Source organism: Phalangium opilio, unplaced genomic scaffold, assembly GCF_054372755.1.
Source record: "Phalangium opilio isolate 3A_F unplaced genomic scaffold, DU_Popi_V2 ptg000105l_1, whole genome shotgun sequence".
Lineage (NCBI taxonomy): Eukaryota > Metazoa > Arthropoda > Arachnida > Opiliones > Phalangiidae > Phalangium > Phalangium opilio.
The window spans coordinates 2,644,701-2,668,253 of NW_028324207.1; the positions used below are offsets into that span (position 1 = coordinate 2,644,701).

Here is a 23,553-nt window from a genome sequence, read left to right on the forward strand (position 1 = left end):
GCCAACGAGATTCCGTGCGCCAACCGGCTCAAAAAAGGCTGCGACAAGCCCAAGACCCGGCGATGAGGGGGACATTGTATATATATATATTAAATTCGAAGGTAAACAACATTTTTTCTAGAATGTTACCAAACCTGGATAATAAAGAGACCATTATATGTTACCTAAATTTTGGTCTCAATTATTTCTTGACCTGCTAACCATAGCTTTTTATGCCAATCGGTGACAACTTTCCAAAATGAGTAAAACATTTGTGGTAGAATTCGACTATCTTTTGGGAAAAACCGAAAAAAAGAAACATAGAACGGCCGACATTTATACCGAAAGAATTATCCATCGCTACCGGAGAATCAAAACCCTCAGTCATACCACGTCGACCCCGATAACAGAAGAACTAGTTTTTATAATACAAAATACATCCATGGCATTTCTTTCCGAGATGGTGACGTACCTTCTTATACTATCGGCATGTTTTAATTACGCAACGCGTTTTTAGATGAAACTTTTAAAATTAAAGACATTATTGATTTAAATAAAATTGGTTGACCTAAGGCAACGGAAATTGAGGATGAGCCCCCCTTAAATGCTTATTTCCCCATCGAATTATTTCGCATCGGGTAAAACCATGCGCTTTTGAGAGAAGCGTCATGTACGCTTTATATTGGTATATAAGTAAAGAAAATATTCCTATTTAAATTTTGTTTTTAATTGTTCATTTTGTCTTTCTCAATTATTTTGTATTCGTTTTTGTAATTAAATATTTTTAATGTATATATCGATCTTATTTATTTGAAGATCATACACTTTTTAACTAACTTCCTGACAACACTGTAGTGAAGTAGCAGCGAAGTGTTCCTTAATTTTCTGTGGCTCTTTTAGTTAAAACTATGCATTACCCACAAAACCCAGTAATAGACGAAATAGTAGGCCAAATAGACCATACGTTAGCGTTGGAAACTAGGGGTTCTGCGTTAAACCTTGAAGACCTTGGGACTGGGGAATCGCATTTTTTAGGCCGAGCAAATCGGGTGTTGCCAAACCATTTTAAAATGAAGACATAAGAGGTTCCATTTAAAATTTTATACCCAGAAAACGAAAAAAATCCTCTTTCACGTGTCTAACATCAGCTGCTGACGTCAATGATTGAAAAAAATCAACGGTCCGTCGACTTCTTTACAGTCCCTTTATTACATTTATTAATGAAACTTATTATGACACCAATAGAACTACTCCATCATAAATGGCTTTGGTAGCGTGAAGTAAGGGTAAAATTTATAACAAAAGGAATAGAGAGACCTCATGGAATGCCCCCAATTTAAGAAAGGACAATAAATTCCAATGTATCTAAAAACTGTTAGCCAAACTCTCAAACACCAATTCGAAAATAGGAATGGTTTGAATAATTTTGATAAATTTAGTTTTCTAATAAATTATATATATAAACAATATATATCTAGGTCCTCAACCCACTCGCGTCATTATGGAATTAGTGTCCAACGCGGCGTTCTGAATCCCTTTAACTTTACAATTTACGATTTAAATTTTTGCCTCTGTACCTCGATAACGAACAAATACCATCGAAACCTTTGACTCCTGATTTCGGTAAAAACTTGTATATATAAGCTTATCTAACATTATTCGCGGGTACCGGTATTCATTATGAAGACGACGGTAACAATATTACTCCTAATGAGTTTGCCAACGGGTTAACTTTGTACGCTTTTGATCTGACACCGGACCTATCGGCTAGTGAAACAAACCACTGGAATCCCTTTAATCAAGTACAATTAAGATTGAACATAGGATTCGCTAACCCTTTGCCCGAAGCTTTAGTCTGTACTGTATACGCCGAATTTCAAAGCATGGTTCAAATCGACAAGAATAGAAACGTAATTGTAGATTATTGAAATGTTAGCAAATACCACCGTAGACATGATTCTTGCTTTATCAGATATGCCCAACTTTTCGGGTGTTTTCGCGTAACCAGACATCCCGCATCGTTTATTATAAATCTAGATCAGCATTACGAAAAGAGCTCTCACTGGGTCTCGGTTTTCATAGACGGACCTCGTACGGGTACTATTTCGATAGCTACGGTTTGCCACCATTTCTGCCTAGTATAAGAAGATTTTTATCTTCAAACTGCAGAAAATGGATTTTTGGTAAACGACAAATTCAGAGGCTAGAAAGTAGCGTATGCGGGCAGTATAGCGCCCTCTATGTTATTAATAGAAGTAAGAAGAAAAGTACAAAAGCTTTTACCGCAAATCGAAAAATTAACGATATGAAAATTGCTAAACAATTTTAAATCATATACGGCGACTAAAAAGTGTAAAAGGAGCTTTTTAACAAAAATATTAGCGGAATTGTGCAATGTGCATGCCTTGTCACGCAACCGTATCTAAAGGCTTTTTTCAGTCGAAAATGAGACTATTACAGGGTTATCTAATCTCGAGCAACGGCTTGTTAGCCCTAGAACTCCCTTTATTCAAATACGATCTCTTGGCTGTGATTCGGAAAAAGGGTTAAAGGGCACCGTGGTTAATGTTCCTTGTAACGTGGACACGTCCTGTTCCATTTTACCAAGACTGACTGCCGACACACATACAATACAAGTGAAATTAATGCGTCGCATGGAGTATAATAACCGTTTTTGCTTGAAACTGTGCGCCCATAGCTTATTTTAGCCGCGCTTTAGGCTCTGCTGCAATCATCACTTTATAAAAAACATTGCATCACTCTTTCGGAGGACCTCATGAACACGCTGGTGCAAAAAACGGTTGATTTCGTCGTAAATTAAAAATATTGCTCTAAGTGAAGTCGCACAGGTAAACGAGACTCCCTCAATCGAGGGTGATTGGCAAGAGTGTCAATGTGCAGGAAATTGATAGTGACGAAGAATGGGTTGAGGAAAAGTAAGAAGAAATGATCAATTGTGGAGCCAGAAATTCGTTGCTATTTTCCGCTGATGATTTATTGGACACTAATATCAGATAACCTTTGCTCCAGGAGAAAGTATTCGCCCCGTGTCTTTGCTTTTCGATTAAGATTGCGAAGAACTGTCCTTTCCTCGAATTTATGGAGGGCAGAAAAGGGACATTAAGGTCAAATGCAGCTATCAAGATATGTTAAAATGGGAATTGCTGCCTTCGGACAGAAGGTGCGCTAGCGACGAAACCAATCTATTTTTCAAATGATTAAAGATTTAGATCATGAAAGTCAGTCAAGCAATTCCAATTTGTTTACGCAAAACTAAGTCTTCTGACGGCCGTGGACCATTAGCGGGGACACTGAGGTTGGAAGGTGGAATTGAATCGCTACTTCACCATGATGATGCGTTCAGGATAATGGAGCCCCTTCGCAACTCTTCGGTATTTTGGCAACGAAAATCGAGGGACCTTCTGACCATGGTCAGACAACTCGGAATCCCAACGTACTGTATATCTTGGTGAATGGTTTTCCCCCTGCGAACCAAAAGGTTTGCCAACAAGTTGTTTGCCTCGAAAAAGTGTTGATAACGTTCAATGTGCCGAAAAAAATTTAATCCTTTGTATACAGACATGGATACTTCGGCAATGAACGAGAATTATATTTGTGGAACGCAAGAAATTGATGGAAATGAAAATTCATTGACTCCCAATGAATTATTAAGCTTTACAGATCCACTTACTTTGATTAATGATGGATCTGATGCGGTGACACGAGCTTCCCACAGAAGGACCAACGGATGGTAGTCGCGACGTCAAAGGTGACCAAAACGCTTTGAACATACAGAAGCAGGATGAAAATCAGTCTAGCCTTGCACCAGGCAACGCCTACAAAATTTTAACACAGCCCGAGGCTTTCTTGCGAAAACTTTCTGAACCAATAATCACTACTCTATTCATCCGGTGAACGTCCAGCCACCGAAAGATATATTGGCCGCTTACAAAATGAAGCGCGTCGAAGCCAAACCGAATATTACTTGGGACAATAACTTGGAATACTTGAGCTTCGTTCATTTGTTCCCCAAGGGTCGCTACGGCAAACACGATGATAGACCCTTAGCGAAAATAACTGAAACAGAGTATCGTTTATCTCGTCTTTTGAACGAAAGTCCAATTTTTAAGCGAGATATGTTTCATTCTTATCAAGAATGCGAAATGAAAACGATCTATGGCAGTTTGAACTACGTTCTTCGTATTAAAAAACCCATGCCAATTGGGGTTCAAAACTTGCTCAGTCGCGTAGAATCTGTCGACAAAAACTTGAGAGTAATTTAGCTACTTTCTTGGGTCATATTAGACGAACTAAGGACTACTGGTACAAGGTCCTTATGTGTGTTTTGGCGATGATACGGGAATTTGGTCCTTTCACGTGTTTCCTGACTTTTAATCCGGCCGAATACGATGATATGGAAAGTGCAGTGCGTCAATTTGCACATTCACAACAAAGTTCGCACGCTGCTAAGCAACTTTGTTTAGTGTAAGCAAAATCCAGTTCTTGGTATGATAGAACATCATTTTTGGCGGGTTCAATACCAATCTCGAGGTTTACTTCACTACCACATGTTTTTGTGACCCACGGACGATTTTCCTTGACCGAGAATAATTTGGATTACGTGCGAAAACACGTCACGTGTTCGATGCCAAGCGCATCGGTAAGTCCGGAACTGCACCGGCTGGTAAAAAAATTCCAAACTCCTCCAGTTGATATTAGAAGGTGAAAAATTCTAAAAAAGGACTGTTAGTGTGTTACGGTTTCCCTCGAAACGTAAGAAACGTTGCCGCTATGAAATCCGTTAGATCAGCTACTCGTCACCATAAGATTAAAAAGGTGCAGAAACGGATGTACGACTTGTCGAGAAAACAGCATGAAGTTTAAATAATACTAGGCTACTTTTGGCTTGCAAAGCCAACATGGATTTGCAATTTGTCGCTGACAAATCTGGCATACTGGCAAAGTATGTCACGACGTACGTGACACAGGGAGGCCGGGCTGACCTTTGCCGAGTTAGGGCGCGAAAGTGTCCAAAAAATTTTTTACCTATAGACCGAAATCACTGACATCTAAGTAAGTAGGCATATCCGAAGCTATGGATCTTATGTTGGGCCAAGACCTTTACAAGAAATCCGACAGCACTAGATTTATAAACACTAACTTGAATGAAAACCCATCGAGAGTTTTGAAAGGTTACAAGGAACTCGCACGTTTGAGGGAAACTGACCCCGAAAGCAAGGACACTTGCCAAAAAGTGTTCGTCGACGACAAGTATCCGAATCGTCCCGACAGCTTGGAAAATCTTAGTTTGCGGGAATTTGGTCAGTTTTACGATTATGCGAAGCACTCTGAGGGTTTCGAGAAAAATGCGAATGAAATCCAGTTGAAAAACAATCTGGGTTTCATGAGAAAGAGAATTAAGCCCTACAGAATAATACCTTATTGGTAGGATTTTACTTTATCTAACTAACCCAACAAAAAATTGATTCTGACTAATTAGGATACGGGCAGTTCGGAAAAAATAGTGGAAAAAATCTAAACCCGCCGCAAGATGGTCAAAATTTATTGGGAAATTTGCAAACTGCATGTACATACCGCCATTAAGACGCTACGCGCCTGAACGCATTCTGCCCTCAATCTTGAAAAACTACTCGGGGGGGGGGGTAAATATAATATTATAGGTATCGGATTGAGCGTTGCGGGTGAATTAATAGTGGATAGTCATTTCTTCGGTTTTTAATGTATATCGGATATTTTACGGAAATAAGTCCTACGTGATTTATCGTAGAAAACATCGATTATGAGTTTATGGTATTTTTAAATATCCTATTTGACCACGTATGAAACTAGTTAGGTGAGTTTGAATTCTTTCAGATTGTATATGTATTATACTATACTAATTTATTCGTTCCAGTGGGTATAAAAGTATCGGTCCTTCCTTCTAGAACCATCATTCTCGAATAATATTTCCAGAGATAGTCACATTTGAGATAGAAAATGACTGTGACTCCTATTTTTGTTGGTGAAGAAATCAAGGCGATCTTACGGTACACGGCCACCTTAGGCCCAATCCCCTTGAGAGACGACCTCCCTGAATTCACCTTCAGGGATTTAGAGGTAAAAATTTAACAACTTGATTCATTTTTATATTAAAAATTAAATATCACAACGACGTTTTTATTCATTTAAGATCTTGGTGCGCTACATACACGTTGGCTTTGTCATCAAGTTTGACCTTAGACCGGAGATATCATCCGTTGATGTCTCCGTCTCGTATCACCCGAACCTGGACCGGCTCGTTAGAAGAATTGGAGGTGAAAATAGCATCATAAAGGTATGTTTTCTCTCTCTCTCGCTTAATTACATCATTATTCCATGTTTCGTTTATTTCTTCACTAGGTGAGGAAGTTGGAGACATTCATTCTGCCACACGAACGGGCCAAGTCGTTTATTTTTAAAGACTATTTTGAAAATCGCAGCAGCAGCAGCGAAATGTATATATATATATATATATAATCGTAAAAATAAAAATTGAAAAAAATGGGAATAAATAAATAAATGAAAATTAAATATTAAAAAGCAATGAAAAGTCTCTATTTTTTTACAACATTTTATTTTTAAAAATCTTCATCGTCCCAATCAATTAAAATTGGAGGCGAAGTTATTACAACTTTTTTTCCTGTTTTCTTATTAACCATAGTCGGGGGTTTCTTCTTCTTTTCCAATAACTCCGTTTGGCTTCTAGTTATAATCGATTCTTGACCGGTATTTCTATTCAATTTACATGAGACGTTATATTTTCGTGATTTTTTTACGATTGGTTTTGCGTTAGTGGGAGTAAAAGTCGAAGCTGCGGGGGTTTGAACTGCGTTAGTTTGAAATGTTTGGGTTTGAAGGGGAGGAGGAGGAGTTGGAGGAGGTGTATAGGTGGAAGGGTTAGAATGAATAATTATAGGTGACGATTGTATATTCGGTGGGGTTGATGGTAGATTGCAAACGCTAACCGTTTTCGGAACAATGTGTTTTTAGAAAACTGATACTTTTGAAGCAAATCTTGATACCGTCGAGTTTTTTCTCTCGATGTAAGACCTTTTGTTCGAATTACCGCGAACATTTCCCGGTCAAGGTCCGTCATTTCATTGTTAATTAGATCTTGATTTTATCGAATTTAAGCATATGGGACGAGAATTAATTTTTGAAGAGTATTCATTGTCCGAGTAATGTTGAAATGCCACTGATAATGCTCGGTAGAAGCGTCGAGATTAATGGAAAAAAACCTCCGTGTTGTTTCAATTTCAGAAGAGACTTCTTTCTTTTTAACGAAATATTTTTATCAGCTAGTTTACGTATCAAATTCCTGTACTTGACTAATTTTCCCCTTGTTTTATTATCCATGATAACATTTCCTTTTTTTAAGTTGCTTGATAGTTGGCATATGAATTTAAGTTGCGGATCGGTTACACAATTTACCCCTCTTAGAGGAAGGCCGTTTAGACTACTAAATCTCCTCGAAGTTCTCGACATAATGATGAAATTAATTGTTAAATATAGCTATTTATAAAATATCATCGGTAGATCTTCCAAAATTCCGTGTCCTCTTAACCTCAAATCGTCGGAGCAATCCACCCTGAGATCCAGAATTAGATACGCGTACGGTGATAAACTAGTCGCATCCTCGTACGCTAACAATAATTTATTTGGTTTTTTGGGGAAAGACTTGTCTCGAAAGCGTAGCAATCTGATTCTTATCACGCATCATTCGCTTCAAAATAAAGTAATGCGTGTTCAGGCTGATATCTCTCATTACGGAACCTTTAAAAAATTAGACATATTCAAAGTACGGTAATAAAATATATACAAATAAAATCCATACACAACCTTGCTTGTACATATTTTGACTTAATAATATGCAGCTGGCGTTTTTATGGTGCGCATTTTTAATGAATAAATTTCCGACAGTTTTATTGTCTTTCAATTCGTTTAGAAGGTCATCGATAATAATCAAGTTATTTACATTACAGTCTAGTAAATTTTCAAGATCATCGGGGATTCCCTTAACAAATTCCAAAATTGGAAGTTCCTTTAGTAACTTTTCAAACTCGGTTTGATATGAACCGTACATATAAATAATTCTCTGTATTTTCGGAGTTATGCAAAACTCGTGATTACGTAGTAATTTAAAAACGAACGTGCTTTTACCTTGTAACGGGACGGCCACCCCTCCAATGTCGTCTGCTCAACTTCCATAATTTTTTATATCTCTGTTTACCTTTTCTCTCACCGGTGGCGCCTTAAGCGCCACCAGCATTGGAAAAATTCAAATATGTTTTTTGTAAGGGGAATAAAACCCCCCCCCCTTCGCCTTCAGAGAGGGCAGTCAGTTTTTGTTCTCGACGAGTTCAGTCGTGTTTGTTTATGGACTAAATAAAGTTTTTCGAACTGTCAACTGCGTTATTCTTTTTATGGATCATCTGGTAATTATGATTTTATCATTAGTCATGGACAATAAGTCCTTTAAACGGGAATCCTGGAACTTCTTGAGTTATTAGTTTATTTAATTATCTTTATGAACCGAGAAAATTAGGCCCCTTGCCTGCGTTCAAATTTACGGTTACATAAAGTGGCGAGCTTGCCAGGACCCGTTTAGACTACCATTTACCATTTATACTTAACGCGTACTTGTGCGAATTACTTCTGCCATTGCTTGAACTAATTAACTGTCGCGTCATGAATCCGCCCGATCCGCATGCTTTGATCGCCGCGATTAACGCGCAGTTACCGGGATCCCATACTCCCCCGAGGGGGATCACTCCCCCTCCAAGCCTCGGTACTAGTCCTTCGCAAGGACAAGCGGCTGGAGGACTCCCACCTCCGCCGCTGCCACCGCAAGGTGCAGCGTCAAATATTTGGCTACAAACAATTCAAACCCTAGCAACTACTTTAGCAAATGTAGGCACTAGACCAGCTGCCAAAAGTAGGCCAAACCCGTGAAAGGCGCATTTAGAGACTATTTCTTTTCGGGTAGAGCGGAGGAATCCCTCCGCCTAGAAATAGCGCAATTTAAACAATCCGACGGTGTGTCTTTTGACGCGTACATCGCGAGTATCACCGCGATGAATCAGAACTTACGCGTTCCGTATACGGACTCTGAACTGGTCGGTATTTGCAAGCGTAATATCCTCCCCGAAATACGCATCCATGTCTTTCACGACAGCATAAGGACAATGCGCAGCTTCATAGAAAAGGGCCGCGTAACAGAAGAAATTTTACGGGCGACCCCTTCTAGCACATTGTATCCTAGAGACAGTGCAAAGTCTACCCCGCGTAAATCCAGTGGGAGAAGAAATTCTCCCACAGCCGCGGTTTTAACAAAACCGCAGGGGGGAGGTGCGACATCAAAGGTTGCGACGCCAAACGCAAGACTTTCCAATAAACCGACACCGGCTCAGACAGAGCAAAACGACTTAAGTCACATAGAATGCTATAAGTGCGGATGCTTAGGGCATTATGCTACCGCCTGTCCGAGCAAACAAGAGGTCGCGCAAAAACACGCTTCGGGAAACGCGAAAGCGGGAAGGCAAAAAGGGGATCGTCTTCCCGCCGCGCAACGAAAGTAAAGCCCCCTATGGAAATTGGCTCTATGGATGTGCGTCGCTGTGAGGTTGATCCTCCCGTGGCCATAGATGCCGTATATTCGCATGGGACTTTCGCGACCAGACTAGATTCAGGCGCTGATGCTTCCCCTGTAGCACGCGATGTCCCAATAACAGTCGGGCTAGAGTCTCAGAAGTCGGGCAAGAGGCGGAAAATTTTGAAAAAAAAAGTTCTCCAAAACTAGGTGTAGGCCAACAGGGAATTTTGTTGTCTCTCTAAATACTTATATTTACCCCCATAATATGGAGTTGGCCGACACGCTTTTTAATGGTCATAAATTTGTTGATTTTTGTCCTTTGTTTCAAACAGTTGGCCGATTGTCATTTTAGTGGTCTCATATTTGCTTGTTGTAGTCCCAAATACCTACCAGTCGGCCGACACTCTTTTTGTAGTCACACGTTTTGATTTTTGTGACCAAAATCTGCCAGTCGGCCGACACTCTTTTTGTGGTCACAGGTTTGGATTTTAGTCACCAAAATCCGCCAGTCGGCCAACAATATGATTAATGGTCAATGCTTAATGATCTTATTCACTAGAATGGCCAACTCTCCATTTGTGTTTTTTTATCACACATAGCCTGTAATCTTTTAATTAGGCCGATTGTAATTTTTTTTCATTTAAATCAATCAAAATTCAGAGAGATTACAGACTAGGAGGATTTAAATATTTGAATGTATTATTCAAGTTTTCATTGGGTAAATGGTATAACACTCCTAGTCTGTAAACTATAAGTGCCATCTAGCAAGATTGTTAATGTTCCTATCAATTTTATGGGATTCGTTATTTTAGCTATCAGGAAAAACTTGATATTACTGGATATAAATATCTAGATATGTTTAGATATTTAATCATTGAAATTATTGCACTTAAAATTCAACCGTCGCCAGAGGGCTTTCTTAACGTATGAGAGCGATTGCATCAGCCAAGGAGAATATTTCGTCAGCCTACCAGGACCATTCGCGGCGGAGAGAAATAGAAAATTTGTTGGCTGCGGAACGGATTAAGCGCGGGTGCTCGAGCGGCGTTGTTTTTACGCGGGAAACAAACGCATTGTTTTTAGGCGGGAAACAAACGAGTGTAATTTTAATTAAGAAATCGTTACAAGACAGCATACGTGACACGTTCAGGAAAACTTCCATAAAACCAGGGCAATTTTGTTTCGTCATCTCAATAATAGGGACTTAAAGGTACGTAGATTTTATTTACCTTCGAAACCTAAGCCTTGCCATAAACCAATTTACTAACGGCTACGGGCTTACGGCCATTTAAGTTATGCTTTGACTCTAACGTGCTCGGCATTTTTAAACTATGAGGCCTGGAAATTCCAATCTAGTTTAAGCAGCTATCTTTCCCTGGACAGAGGAAGATAAAACTCAACTATAATATATTTGTTTTTACAAGCTTCATGTAAATTTGTGAAGCAATGGAACAAATATGTAACAAACGTGTTTCGTATCGAAAGGAATCGGATATCACACCTAGACATAAGCGTAGGAAAAGGTCAAATTATATCAAAAATGTATTGGAAGGCATAAGTAGTTCCGATAGCAATCAGTCAACGTCTGCTCAAAACCCTAATCATACCGAAAATCGCCCAGTGATGTTAGAAATAAGAGGCTCTAGCGCTTCGGACACATCAACTTACAATATAGGGGCAGAATCATTTCACATGGCTAGTAGTAGTGAAGATATTTCAGATTCTGGACGAAATCCGCCCTCCCCTTTTCCTTCTGATAGTGAACGAGATGAAAGTTCCGATGAGGATGGACATACCAATATTTTTGATGACATTAAAACCTGGGTTGTAACTCACAATGTAACCCACACTACAGCAAATGCTCTTCTAAACATTCTGAGAAACCATGGCCATAACCTTCCAAAAGACACGCGTTCTCTTCTTAAAACTCCTAGACATGCCGCAACAACAAATATAGAAAATGGCGAGTATCACCATGTTGGATTTGATCAAGGCATTTCCCAGTTTTTAGAGAAGCACCAAACTATACGAGGACTATATCTTTTGCTATAAATATAGATGGCCTTCCGCTATTTAATAGCTCTCTTAAAAACTTTTGGCCAATTTTGGCTGCAATATACTGTTTTACGGAGGGTATAATTGGAAGACCATTCGTAGTTGGAATATTTTGTGGAGACACAAAGCCTGGTAATTTAGAAGAATATTTGGGACCATTAATTAGAGATCTGAAGGATCTTAGACACCAACGGTTTTATGTATCATGGGAAAATATTCGGGTGTGATGTGAAAGGGCCTTTTATTCTTGACACTCCGGCTCGCGCATTTGTGAAAAAAACGAAGGGCCACACTGGCTTTAGTTCTTGTGACAAATGCACGATTGAAGGAGTAAGAATTAACCACCGCACGCTATTTTTTGACGAAGAAAACTGTGCTAGGCCTCGTTTTAATGACACTTTCAGGAATAAAGATGATGATGGTCACCATTTACTAGGAAATCTCACTCCTCTAAGTTCTCTTGAAATTGACATGGTACACCAGTTCCCTCTAGACTATATGCATCTTATGTGCTTGGGTGTGACCAAAAAATTGTTACATGCATTTTTAAGCGGAAATTTAAAGGTTAGAATTGGAAGTCGACTAGTTGGGGTTCTGAATGATAAAATTGAACGGTGCCGAAAATACATCCCAAATGAATTTGCACGGAAACCTAGATCTCTGAAGCACGTAGACCGATGGAAACAACGGAATTTCGGCAGTTTATGTTATACACAGGGCCAGTGATATTGATGAATGTCGTTAAAGATGATGTGCTTAATCACTTTAGGTTATTCCATTGTGCAGCCTATATTTTGGCTCACCCTGTGTTACATAAAACTCATAGCGACTATGCTAATGAGTTACTAGATTTATTTGTTAAGAGCTGCCCAGGGTTTTATGGAATTGAGTTTATGGTAATGAACGTCCACGCCTTAACCCACGTTGCGAATGACGTTAAAAAGTTCGGAAAACTAGACGGTTACAGTGCATTTCCCTTTGAAAATTTTTTACAATTTTTGAAAAAATCCATACGCACGCCAAATAAGCCTCTGCAGTAAGTCATAAAAAGGATGGGAGAATCTGAAATATTTTTCAATAAAAAAGAAAGGATTGTAGAAAAGCTGTTGAAACGCCCTTATCAATGCAACGAGCCTATCTTGCCATTGAATTCTCTGTGCTACAAAAAACTACACACAGATAAGTTTGTTATTTCGAGCTTTAAGGGTGACAATTGTTTCAAACTCCAAACCGAAGAGGTGGTTTTAGTTAAAGGAATATTTCAAAATGACCGCGAAGAAATATTTATATTTGGAAATATTTGCTCATTTGACCATGATTTATTTGATTATCCTCTGGAATCTTCAAAGCTTGGAATATTTAATGGGAAAGTTCAACATGAAATCAAGATTTATCCTATGTCATCTATAGCGCAAAAATGCATGCTTCTCCCATACCACAAAGATACTGTTACTGTCATTCCATTGCTTCATAACTGTTAATGGCGGAAAAATATTACTCCTCTATAATGTGTTTAAAAAGTAGTGTAGAAAATGGTCTTATGATTAATAAATCTATGTAGATGTATGCAATTGTGAACTTTAAAAAAGATAACACGGTTGAAGTTGTACCCTCATCATGGTGCATATCGGAAAGGTTATGCAAGTGGCCTAGTAAAGGAACAAAATCTTCAGATATTACAAGGATGATAAAGAACGGTTGTGATCCTGAACAGGATTGGATGAACTTCGCTGTGAAAATATACCGTAGAACTGGTAATATCAGATATACAGTTTCGATTGGTAAGCACTTAATATTGAAGATTATAATACTCATTAATTGTTATCATATAGAAACATATGGCCATGCTAGAGAACTTTGCTCCAAAGCTGAGGTAACTTCTGACCTTGGTACTGACGACCCTGATAAGTTCACCGGAAGAGGGAAACGAAAGAAACGTAATATTAGAAGATTTGATGAGAGTAGTGAGCAAGAGAGTGAAGACTGCAGTGATGACTCAACTACTAGTATTAGACCAGCAAAAAAAGTCAAACTATCAGGAAAAAAAGGTTAAACCATTTAATTTATAGCACCAGATTATTCTTAGAGATTGCCGTAGTTTGACAAAAGTTTGCTTTGATTAGCTTTCCATCTCAATTTAGCCTCCCTTAAAAATTATATTTTCGTAGATAAAGCTGAAAAGGAAAAACACACTTCAAAACGGTTCGGAAAGTCGCTTAAACTGCCAAAACCTCCCGTTTACAAGCCCAACAATATATCTGGTAAGATATATGGTTTTTGTCAACGAAGAATAATCTAATTTATTTTGTGTCTTAAGAACCTATTCAAGAATTTAATGCAACATTCGGAAATTCTCGCAGTACGTTTTTCAAATAAAAGGATCAGTTTAATTATGTATTCATTTGTCCATCATCAAGATTTAATTAAACTTTTTCCCACAAAGCTGCTGACCAAAACAAAACTACTACGAACCAAACTCAGACAACTCCAAAAACTGTGGCAGAAGACTTAATTATGGCTAGTCCAAATAATTTGACAGCAGATCTATCAATGACAGTTCCTAAATCGGTGTCTGCAGAGCGTCAGACGACATTTCCTAAAACGGTGTCTGCAGAGCGTCAGACAACTGTTCCTAAAACGGTGTCTGCAGAGCGTCAGACGACAGTTCCTAAAACGGTGTCTGCAGAGCGTCAGACGACAGTTCCTAAAACGGTGTCTGCAGAGCGTCAGAGAACAGTACTTGAAAATATTCGCGACGATTTCTTAGGCGAAGAAGTGTCGGGTAATTTGATTTAATTATTGTGTTTTTAATGGATTACTTTTCAAGCATCAGAAATTCATTCAGCTTGAAAATTGAATAATTTTATATACAGATAACAGACACGCAGAAGATAAAGGGGATGCATTTGAACCATGCATTGATGACATTCCGAAAGATGATTCTAATGTACCTGACAGAAATGGTATTATTTTAAACGTTTTTACAGAAAGAATAAGTCGACAAAATATTGTATTTATATCAGTTCTGTAAAAAATATTAACTATAATTTACTGGATTTAGATGATGATAACGAGTTGAGTGATGGTCTTCAAGAAATACGAGGTAACTATAATTGATCATTCTAAAAACCAACGACAGTTGAAATTATTTACAATATGGTCAAAAAATGAAGTGAAGAGTTTAATAGTAGAATTTCTTCCTCCTTTTATAGCTCCACATCAAAGCGCCTCCTTTAAAAGATCAACAAAAAGTCGTGCCTTATCATCAGGTTAAATGCGTGATGTTAATTGCTCAGGAAAACCAATTATATGTATAATCTATTTCAGATAATTTATCTCAAGAGAAATTCCAAAAAGCCGTCTTTCGAATGTTGTCAGATTTAAATGACAAAGTGGATAAAATTTTGACCAATCAGCATTTGGAAAATGAGGACCTGTCATTCTCAGCTCAAAATTCTGAATTTCCAAATTTCCCTTTGACATCAATAGATGATTTAAACGATTTTGAAGAATTCGTGGAAAACAAAGAGAACTATAAGAAAGCAGTACTTATCTAATGTCACTGTTTTGCTCACTACCGTTATGTAAACTTAAAAAATTGTTTCAAGGTTGCTTATCTTGGAGGCTATGGAGGTAAAAAAGTATCGGACACAACAAGACGAATCTTGAAAACAGTTCTCGCACAAGAAGTTGTCCTGAAAATGAATTGGAATGGTAGAAATGAAAAAATTTCCTTTCAAAACCTACGCCTTAGAAATATTGTTATTGGTAATTAATTCGTGTCTTAAAGGGAATTATCACCATTTAATAAACAATGTCATGTTTTTTAAGATGCTGTACGAAAGACGCAAAAACTTAAACACACCAAAGAGTTCGAGGTGGAAACAGTCATGAAAACCTGGATAAAGCATGCTAAAGATCGATATGGAGGACGTGGGCAAAGAAATAATAACAGAAGAAGTCAAGAAAATCGTCAACAGCTGACAGATGATGACGATGAAGACTAAGAAAATTACTACGATTCCTCATTTCATTTAAATTACTTTCATTTGTTTTGGACATGGACCCAGTACATTTAACCATGGTATTCATAGTTTCGACTCAATTAATCGAAACCATTTCTCATTTTTAATAGTGCGGGGTCCATTATTTTTCTCTATACACTTAAGCTTCTGTGATAGAGCATAACAGTGATATGAAACAAGTGGTTTTATATTCAAATAAAAGAATAAACATTTTCATTGCTGTCACTTTGTTCACTGATGTTGTAGTAAGACAAATAAAAAATGGGAAGTTAAGTCTTCCCCTTAGCTTGGGCCTACGTTTATGGGACTAGTCACCTTCTAGAGATCAGTGCACATTTTTTGATAGCTATCTAAGAGTCGGGCGCAAGATAATTTTGGTCGGGAGGTGGTGGTTTAGGAAGCAATGTTACAGCCAGCAAAAGTGCTTTTCCAAAGTTGTTTAAAGGTCGGTCACAAGGTCTAATTTCGGACGGCCAAGAGTAGGCAAACCTAGAGTACTAAGGTCGGCTAAGATATACGTTTCATGGATATTTAGAGTCCGGTAGATAATACAATGTTAGTAGGCCGTCAGTCTTTTTTGTTTCAAACAAACGCAGTCGGCCGACTGTGGGGCGGGTAGGACATTTCGACTCCGCGGGGGCTTTCCATATGACCCAATCAATACCAGCCTTTGGAAAGTCGGGGAGACTGCCAGCCGACTAGTCGGCCCGACTCGGCTTTGCTGCAGGGGTTGTTTTATCAGCCTATATCAGTGGCGTAGTTTAGTCAAAACCTTGAAACCAGACTTAGTGCTTCCGGAAGAAGAAGAGACTCAGTGTATAGTGTTAGGCGATGGACGTTATACCTTCACGAAGGGACGCGCGCGAATAGACTTCCGCTTAGGACAGTTGAAACTAACGCAAGAGTTTCACGTCGTTCCGTCATTGCCAAACGATTTTATTTTGGGGAAAAACTTCCTCTATAAACATCGGGCCATTTTGGACTTCGGTACAAAAACTTGTCAGATTGACGGAACAACGTTTCCATTCGTGGTAAATCTCCCGGGGTTAAAGACTCCAACACCTCAGATTATCGAGGACGTTGAACAAGCTGTCGCGTCGCCTACACTAAGTCCTAACCAGAAGGAAGACTTAAAAACCTTATTATTACGATTTCCAAAACTATTTTCGGAAAAAGCGGGACGTACGAACTTAGTATATCACGAGATACATACTACCACCGATGTTCCCGTTAGTCAACGCGCGTATCGTGTTAGCGACGAGAAAAAGCGGATTATTGAAGATCATCTTCACGAAATGATCCGCGACGGTATCGTGAAGCCATCCGTTAGTCCTTACGCGTCGCCGGTGGTACTTGTCCACCAGAAGTGCGGAAAGATACGTTTCTGCGTCGACTATCGCGCGTTAAATGAAGTAACCGTGAAAGACCCTTACCCGCTTCCGAGAATAGAAGAACTATTAGGAAAAATGGGCGCCCCAAAGTTCATTACAGCACTGGACTTAAAGAGCGGCTATTGGCAGATAGACCTCCATCCGCAAGCGAAATCGAAGACTGCTTTCATCACGCATGCGGGAAAGTACGAATTCGAAGTACTTCCGTTCGGTCTATGCAATGCGCCGTCGTCGTTTCAACGACTCATCGACGAAGTCTTCAGGGATGGACATCACTTTTCCATCTGTGTCTATCTGGATGACATCGTCATTCCATCCAGTACTTGGGCAGACCATTTACAAGCCTTAGAATATGTCTTTCACCGACTGTACGCTTCAGACCAAGAAATGTCGCTTTGCGCAAAGCGAAGCGACCGTGTTAGGGCATATAGTTAATGAACGAGGGATTCACATTGATCCCTCTAAGACTAAGGCTATAGTAGACTTTCCAATCCCGAAAAACGTGAAAGCAATCCAAAGATTTCTGGGCATGGCGGGATGGCATTCACGATTCATCCCGCAGTATTCCAAGATCGTTGCCCCGTTAAATCATCTTAAGAAGAAAGACGTTCCATTTCAGTGGAAAGAAGAACAGCAGAAAGCGTTCCAGGCCATCAAGGATGCGATCTGTATGGCGCCTCCTTTAGCGGCTTACAACCCAAAGTTGCCGTGTATTCTAACAACGGATGCTAGCGACGCCGGACTTGGAGCTTTCCTGTCGCAAATTCAAGATGACGTCGAGGTACCTATTGCCTATGCCAGTAAGCAACTGACCGACGTCCAGCGACGATATACCACCACGGAAAAGGAATGTCTTGCCATCTATTGGGGAGTTGGAAAGTTCAGGCCGTACTTAGAGAATATACCATTCACTGTGATCACCGATCACAAAGCACTCCAGTGGTTGTTCACCTTGAAGGAGCCGAATTCTCGACTTCTACGTTGGGCGATGTACTTGCAAACGTATGACTTCAAGATCATACACAAGAAGGGAGTTGAGAACAAGGTTGCGGACGCATTATCAAGAGCGCCTGTCTCGCTATTAGCCATGTCGTTGGAAGACATGACTTCACCGTCCTCGTCAGAAGATTCCAGTCCAGCGGAGTCCTCTTCAATGACGTCGACCTCGTCCTCAACCAGTAGCGGATTAGCTCCTCCCGCCAATCACGCATTGTACCACTCTTTCACGCTGGAAGAAGTGCGGAAAGCCCAAAAAGATGAACAAGCCACACATGACATCATAATCCAGTTATCAGGATATAATCCACAAAGACATCGGTACCACGAACTGAAGAACGATGTCTTGTATCGGAAGGCCTATGGTAGACAACCAGCAAAACTCTATTTGCCACAGCGGTTCCGGCGGGACGCCATCCGCTTATTTCATGACCACCCTCTATCTGGACATCGAGGTAGAGATCGTACCTTCGATAAAGTTCGGGCCAGATACTGGTGGCCATCGTTCCGGCAGGACGTTACCGAGTACGTCCGCGGATGTCCTTTGTGTCAGATGCACAAGGCCCGCAATAGAAAACGTCCAGGTCTCATGCAGCCTACGGCCATTTCTGAGCCATTTGATTTGCTGGGAGTGGACATAATGGGACCTCTACCGAGAAGCCGTCACCACCACAAGTACCTCCTGGTTTTCACGGACTATGCCACCAAATTTGTCGAACTTTACCCGATGAAGAACATCACCGCCAGAACGTGTGCGAAGAAACTCGTCTCCATGATAGTTCGCTACGGATGTCCGAAAGCCATCGTAAGCGACAATGGAACTCAATTCGTTTCTCACCTTTGGAAGAACATTCTTAAGATGTTCAAAGTCAAGCCACGATACATCACTCCGTATCATCCACAGAGTAACATCGTGGAGCGCACAAACCGCGTTCTGGGCGAAATCATTTCAATGTTCGTTGGTCGAGATCACCGAAGATGGGATGAGAACTTACCGTTCATTCAGTTCGCCATCAACTCGACTACTCACACCACTACAGGAAGAACTCCGTTCTACCTTAACATGGGTAGGGAACCGAGATTTCCCTGGGACTTAGACGTGGGGATGCCAGTAGCGGACTTTGTTGAAAGGTCCGCATCGCTCTCAGCTTTAGCGAAGCAACTAGCCTTGTCTAAAGAGCTTGCCAAGAAAGCGCAAGCACACCAGAAGCGCTACTACGATCAAAGGCGGGAAGGAATTGAATTTCCCGTTGGTGCGCTTGTCTGGAAAGAGACGCATCCTTTGTCTCAAGCGGCACGTGATGTCGCCGCTAAGTTATGTCCCAAGTGGGATGGTCCCTACAAGATCGCGAAGAAGCTGGACCGATTGCGATACAAATTAGAAGACCCAGAAACCGGAGAAAATAAAGGGATTGAGAATATCGCTCATCTCAAGCTTTATTGGTCAAACAAGGATGTCTGCCAACCGGCCGGAGGCCAGTCATCCTCAACGTCAAGTAGTTCATCTTCAAGTTCTACCTCGTCACCGTCCGTACCTACGCTTCAGGACGCTGGAGTCAGTACTGGTGACGAACGTCGTGAGACTCGACGAGAACGAAGACGACGACTGTTGAAAGACCAAGAAGCGCAGACCGAGTCGTCTGGAGAAGAAACGAGGAGACATCAAACCTCAGCTTCATCCACTAATGGATCCTCTGATTCCCCGTCGGAAGAAGTTCCAGAGTCCTTCCCAGAAGTCTCTGATCTTCCTGAGGAATCTGAGCCAGACGCATTCGCCTTGTTCTCAGATCCTCCCGCGGTCTTCCGAGTGAATCGGATGCCGCCAGACCTTTCTCCACTTTCCTCTCCTGATAGGAGCTCGAGGGAGAAGTCTCCCTCCAACCTCTCCATCTTCCTCTCCTGATAGGAGCTCGAGGGAGAAGTCTCTCCCTCTACCCTCTCCTCTATCTCACCCTGACGATTCCAGTTCTTCCTCTGAGCCTGAGGAAGACGATAAGGAATTGTCCAACCCTGTTCCCGTAAATCCTATGAGATTCGTCAATCCTTTTCGAAGAGGATGGAGACGTGAGATAGTGTTGAGGAAGAATCCTCAGCCTGGAGGTCCGGAGATGGACATTTACTATCATCCTCCAGAACAATATCCGCATAAGACTCTCCGGTCTCGCCCGGACGTTGCGAACTATTTGCGCGCCATAACATCACCGATGTGACTTCGCGTGATTTTAACTTTGCGCGTCAAGCCATTTCGCGAGAGCCGTGGGAAACTGTTCGGAATGCAAACTAATACATTATTGACACCTTCCAGGGACCGATGGGCACCTTCGTGCTGGTGATCGAAACGAATGACGCCCCCTACTATTCTACCCAAGTGCCCGCGACCGTTATGTTGTCGGCGCCATTTGCCCTTATATCACACGGGGCCTTGCGGATGCTAAGGCGCCGCCAAGCCATCCGCCTGACGAGCTGGCAGCTAGAGGAATTTCGCCGACGATGGCCATCCGCCCCCGCCGACCTTCTCATCGCCCAGGCTCCCGAGATCAGGGTTTCACGCGTGGGTGCGGGCACGTCCGTTGCCCTTTCACCCCTAATTTTCCAAGACGAACGGCCACTGTTGATAGTAGACCTGAGTGGTCTACGCCAACTCAGGGCAATGATTTGCCCCTGCTTGCGATGCGAGGGACTCTTGTTCGCGCCGTGCGTGACGCGCGCGCTGACCGCCCCTCCTCGAGGCTTTATCGTCGCAGCGGCCGACACTGCCACCGCGGAAGTCCAAACCGACCCCGTCCCTCATCACCACCAGGAAGTTCAGGCGGACCTCATCGATCCGAGAGCAGCCCTTGAACAATACGAGGCGGCCCGAAACTGGCTGCCTCCAGCACATCTTGCGGCGACCTTCATGGCCGCCGCCGCACCCGCTCAGGCGGCCACCGCTGTGCCTCCACCAGTTGCCGCCGCCTCTGCCGGTAACGAACCGCGCGTCCGCCCCGCCGATTTTGGTCGGGTGTCGCCCGTGGCCGACATATTGTCCGCAAATCCACTTGGTCGGGGACGAGGACGAGGAAACCGTCCCGACGTCATGCCGCCACTAGAACGAGGTCGGGGTCGAGGGCTCGGTTCCCTCTTTTCCCGCCTAGTGATAGTCCCGGATGTGCGCCCGGCCTCCACCACGGATAGCGGCCACGGAGCCTCCGCCGCGACACCACCACCCGCGGTTTCCACCAGCCGCCCAACCAGCGCCGCCCGATATGGTACCAGACGAGCGGTACACCTTGTGTCGCCGGTGCCAAATAGGGCGCCACCATGAGAAGCATTGCTTCAAGCCCCGACCAAAGCGAACCGAGGCCTATAAGGCTCGCCACCGAAAACGCGCCAAGAGAGGAGGTGAGGCCTCAACCACACGAAGGTCCCAGGACCCAAATGACTCCCCCGCGTCCGACGCTCCCTAGCGCCGCCGCCTTTTTTGAGGGGGAGGATGTAACGGGACGGCCACCCCTCCAATGTCGTCTGCTCAACTTCCATAATTTTTTATATCTCTGTTTACCTTTTCTCTCACCGGTGGCGCCTTAAGCGCCACCAGCATTGGAAAAATTCAAATATGTTTTTTGTAAGGGGAATAAAAACCCCCCCTTCGCCTTCAGAGAGGGCAGTCAGTTTTTGTTCTCGACGAGTTCAGTCGTGTTTGTTTATGGACTAAATAAAGTTTTTCGAACTGTCAACTGCGTTATTCTTTTTATGGATCATCTGGTAATTATGATTTTATCATTAGTCATGGACATTAAGTCCTTTAAACGGGAATCCTGGAACTTCTTGAGTTATTAGTTTATTTAATTATCTTTATGAACCGAGAAAATTAGGCCCCTTGCCTGCGTTCAAATTTACGGTTACAACCTGAAATAAAGTTAATAACTATCGTATTAAATATAAAAACAACGAAATTGATGTAACCTGATAAACTGGGTCCGTAAATAGCGTAGTTGCTAGGATGACGAAACTTCAGATAGCACGAGTTCATTTTTAACAATGGATGGAATGATGTTCCGTGTCCGATATTTATACATGATTATTACTTTTTCTTTATTAAATCGATTTCGCTAATCCACGAGATGAAGGATTCGTCATACGAATACCATTTAACGTAATGTTCTTTAGTACCATCGGATTTTTTACGCGTTTTTAAAATTTTTTCAATACGGAAAACGCAATCATTCAAATCTTTCCCCACGATTTGCATTTCCGGTTGAAGGAAAGTGCCCTCGATCAACCGGGAATTCAGATCTTCAATCTTATAGGTCCTCGGTTGTGTATTCAAAACCTCAAGCACTCTAAATAGTTCATCACTCCATCTTGGCTTGAATTTTTTATTAAACACGTTTGTTTGTTTGGAAATTCTAATAATGTTTCCCACGTATATATCTTCTGAATCTAAAGGGGGACTGAAATCGATTTTACCAAACATTCTATACCAAACTTCTGCCGAGTTTTCGCTGTTGACTTCATTAGGATTCATTCCGATTGTTCTATGGAAACTGTCGTTATAAGCCTTTACTAAATTCGGTAATACATTATTGTAGTTAAACGTGTTATTCGCTGTCATATACTGGTAAATTCGATGTTTCATAGTTTGTATAAATCTATATAAAAAAAACCCCAAGCTAGACGCTTCCATCCATTTAATAAAAAGTCACCTTTCGCATATGGACGATTTCATTTCCGAAAACGTTGTATAATATTTTATACCCTTACTTTTTAAATATATCTGGAAACGAGGACCAAATTCCGAACCTCTATCGCTAGTAACTAATTTAGGTTTGTGTCGATTGCTTTTTAATAGGATATGTTTAAAAGCTTGAATCACCGTCTCCACCCTCTTATTTTTAATCGGAACTAACGAACCCCATTTTGAAAAATAATCCACGCAAGCTAAAATATATCTGACCCCTTTATTATACCTTTTTAAGCTTTGCATATCAATTAAATCCAAACCCCAAATTTGATCAATACCAAATGAAATAACTCGCGGTCTCAAATAATTAATTCTAGCTGGTCTGTGTAGAGTATAAACATTTTGTTGTTTGAGAAATTCTTTAACATCTCGTACCCTATAACCAAACTTCCTCGCTTCCCTAAAGAGAGCAGCGACACTGGCGTAGAACCCTGGGCTTTTACTATTATAATAAATGCTTCGAATTTTCCCCCAATCTTTCCCCTTGTTTCGTGTCTCCTCTGCTCAACGCTTTTTCATCTCGTATCCTTTTCACAACCTAAAAAAAATCGCCGCCTAAACTTTCACCTTTCTTGGTCTATTCACCCTCTTTACTGTCTTTCTCAAATGTTTATTCGCATTCCAAAACCTTTTCCCCCGTCTAACTACCCTCCTACCTGATAGAAGTTTCCGCGAAACCTTAGACGGGACTATTATAATTCTCTTACGTAACATCATGGATCCAAATTCTGAATGAGTATGGTTTATTCATAC

At 41.2% G+C, this 23,553-nt stretch overlaps 2 protein-coding genes across 3 annotated transcripts; one reads left to right on the forward strand and one right to left on the reverse strand.

The window, feature by feature from the left end:
* The first annotated feature begins 10,414 nt into the window (after positions 1-10,414).
* On the forward strand, positions 10,415-15,906 carry LOC149625239 (uncharacterized). 2 transcript variants are annotated; one of them, XM_089852040.1, is made up of 12 exons: positions 10,415-10,820; positions 13,227-13,419; positions 13,498-13,713; positions 13,834-13,926; positions 13,983-14,024; positions 14,109-14,447; positions 14,539-14,628; positions 14,727-14,768; positions 14,878-14,934; positions 14,993-15,210; positions 15,274-15,433; positions 15,497-15,906. In XM_089852040.1, exons 2-12 carry the CDS (start codon positions 13,227-13,229, stop codon positions 15,670-15,672), a joined length of 1,626 nt encoding a protein of 541 aa, XP_089708166.1. In that variant the 5' UTR covers positions 10,415-10,820; the 3' UTR covers positions 15,673-15,906. The 2 variants fall into 2 exon arrangements, with proteins under 2 accessions (XP_089708166.1, XP_089708165.1); XM_089852039.1 differs by having other exon boundaries at positions 13,227-13,713.
* A 6,234-nt stretch (positions 15,907-22,140) lies between these two features.
* Positions 22,141-23,514, reverse strand: LOC149625240 (uncharacterized). The gene is made up of 3 exons (XM_089852117.1): positions 23,508-23,514; positions 22,763-22,961; positions 22,141-22,708 (listed from the first exon to the last, which is right to left on the reverse strand). The coding sequence occupies exons 1-3, from the start codon at positions 23,512-23,514 to the stop codon at positions 22,141-22,143; spliced, it is 774 nt and encodes a 257-aa protein (XP_089708243.1).
* Positions 23,515-23,553: the final 39 nt, after the last annotated feature.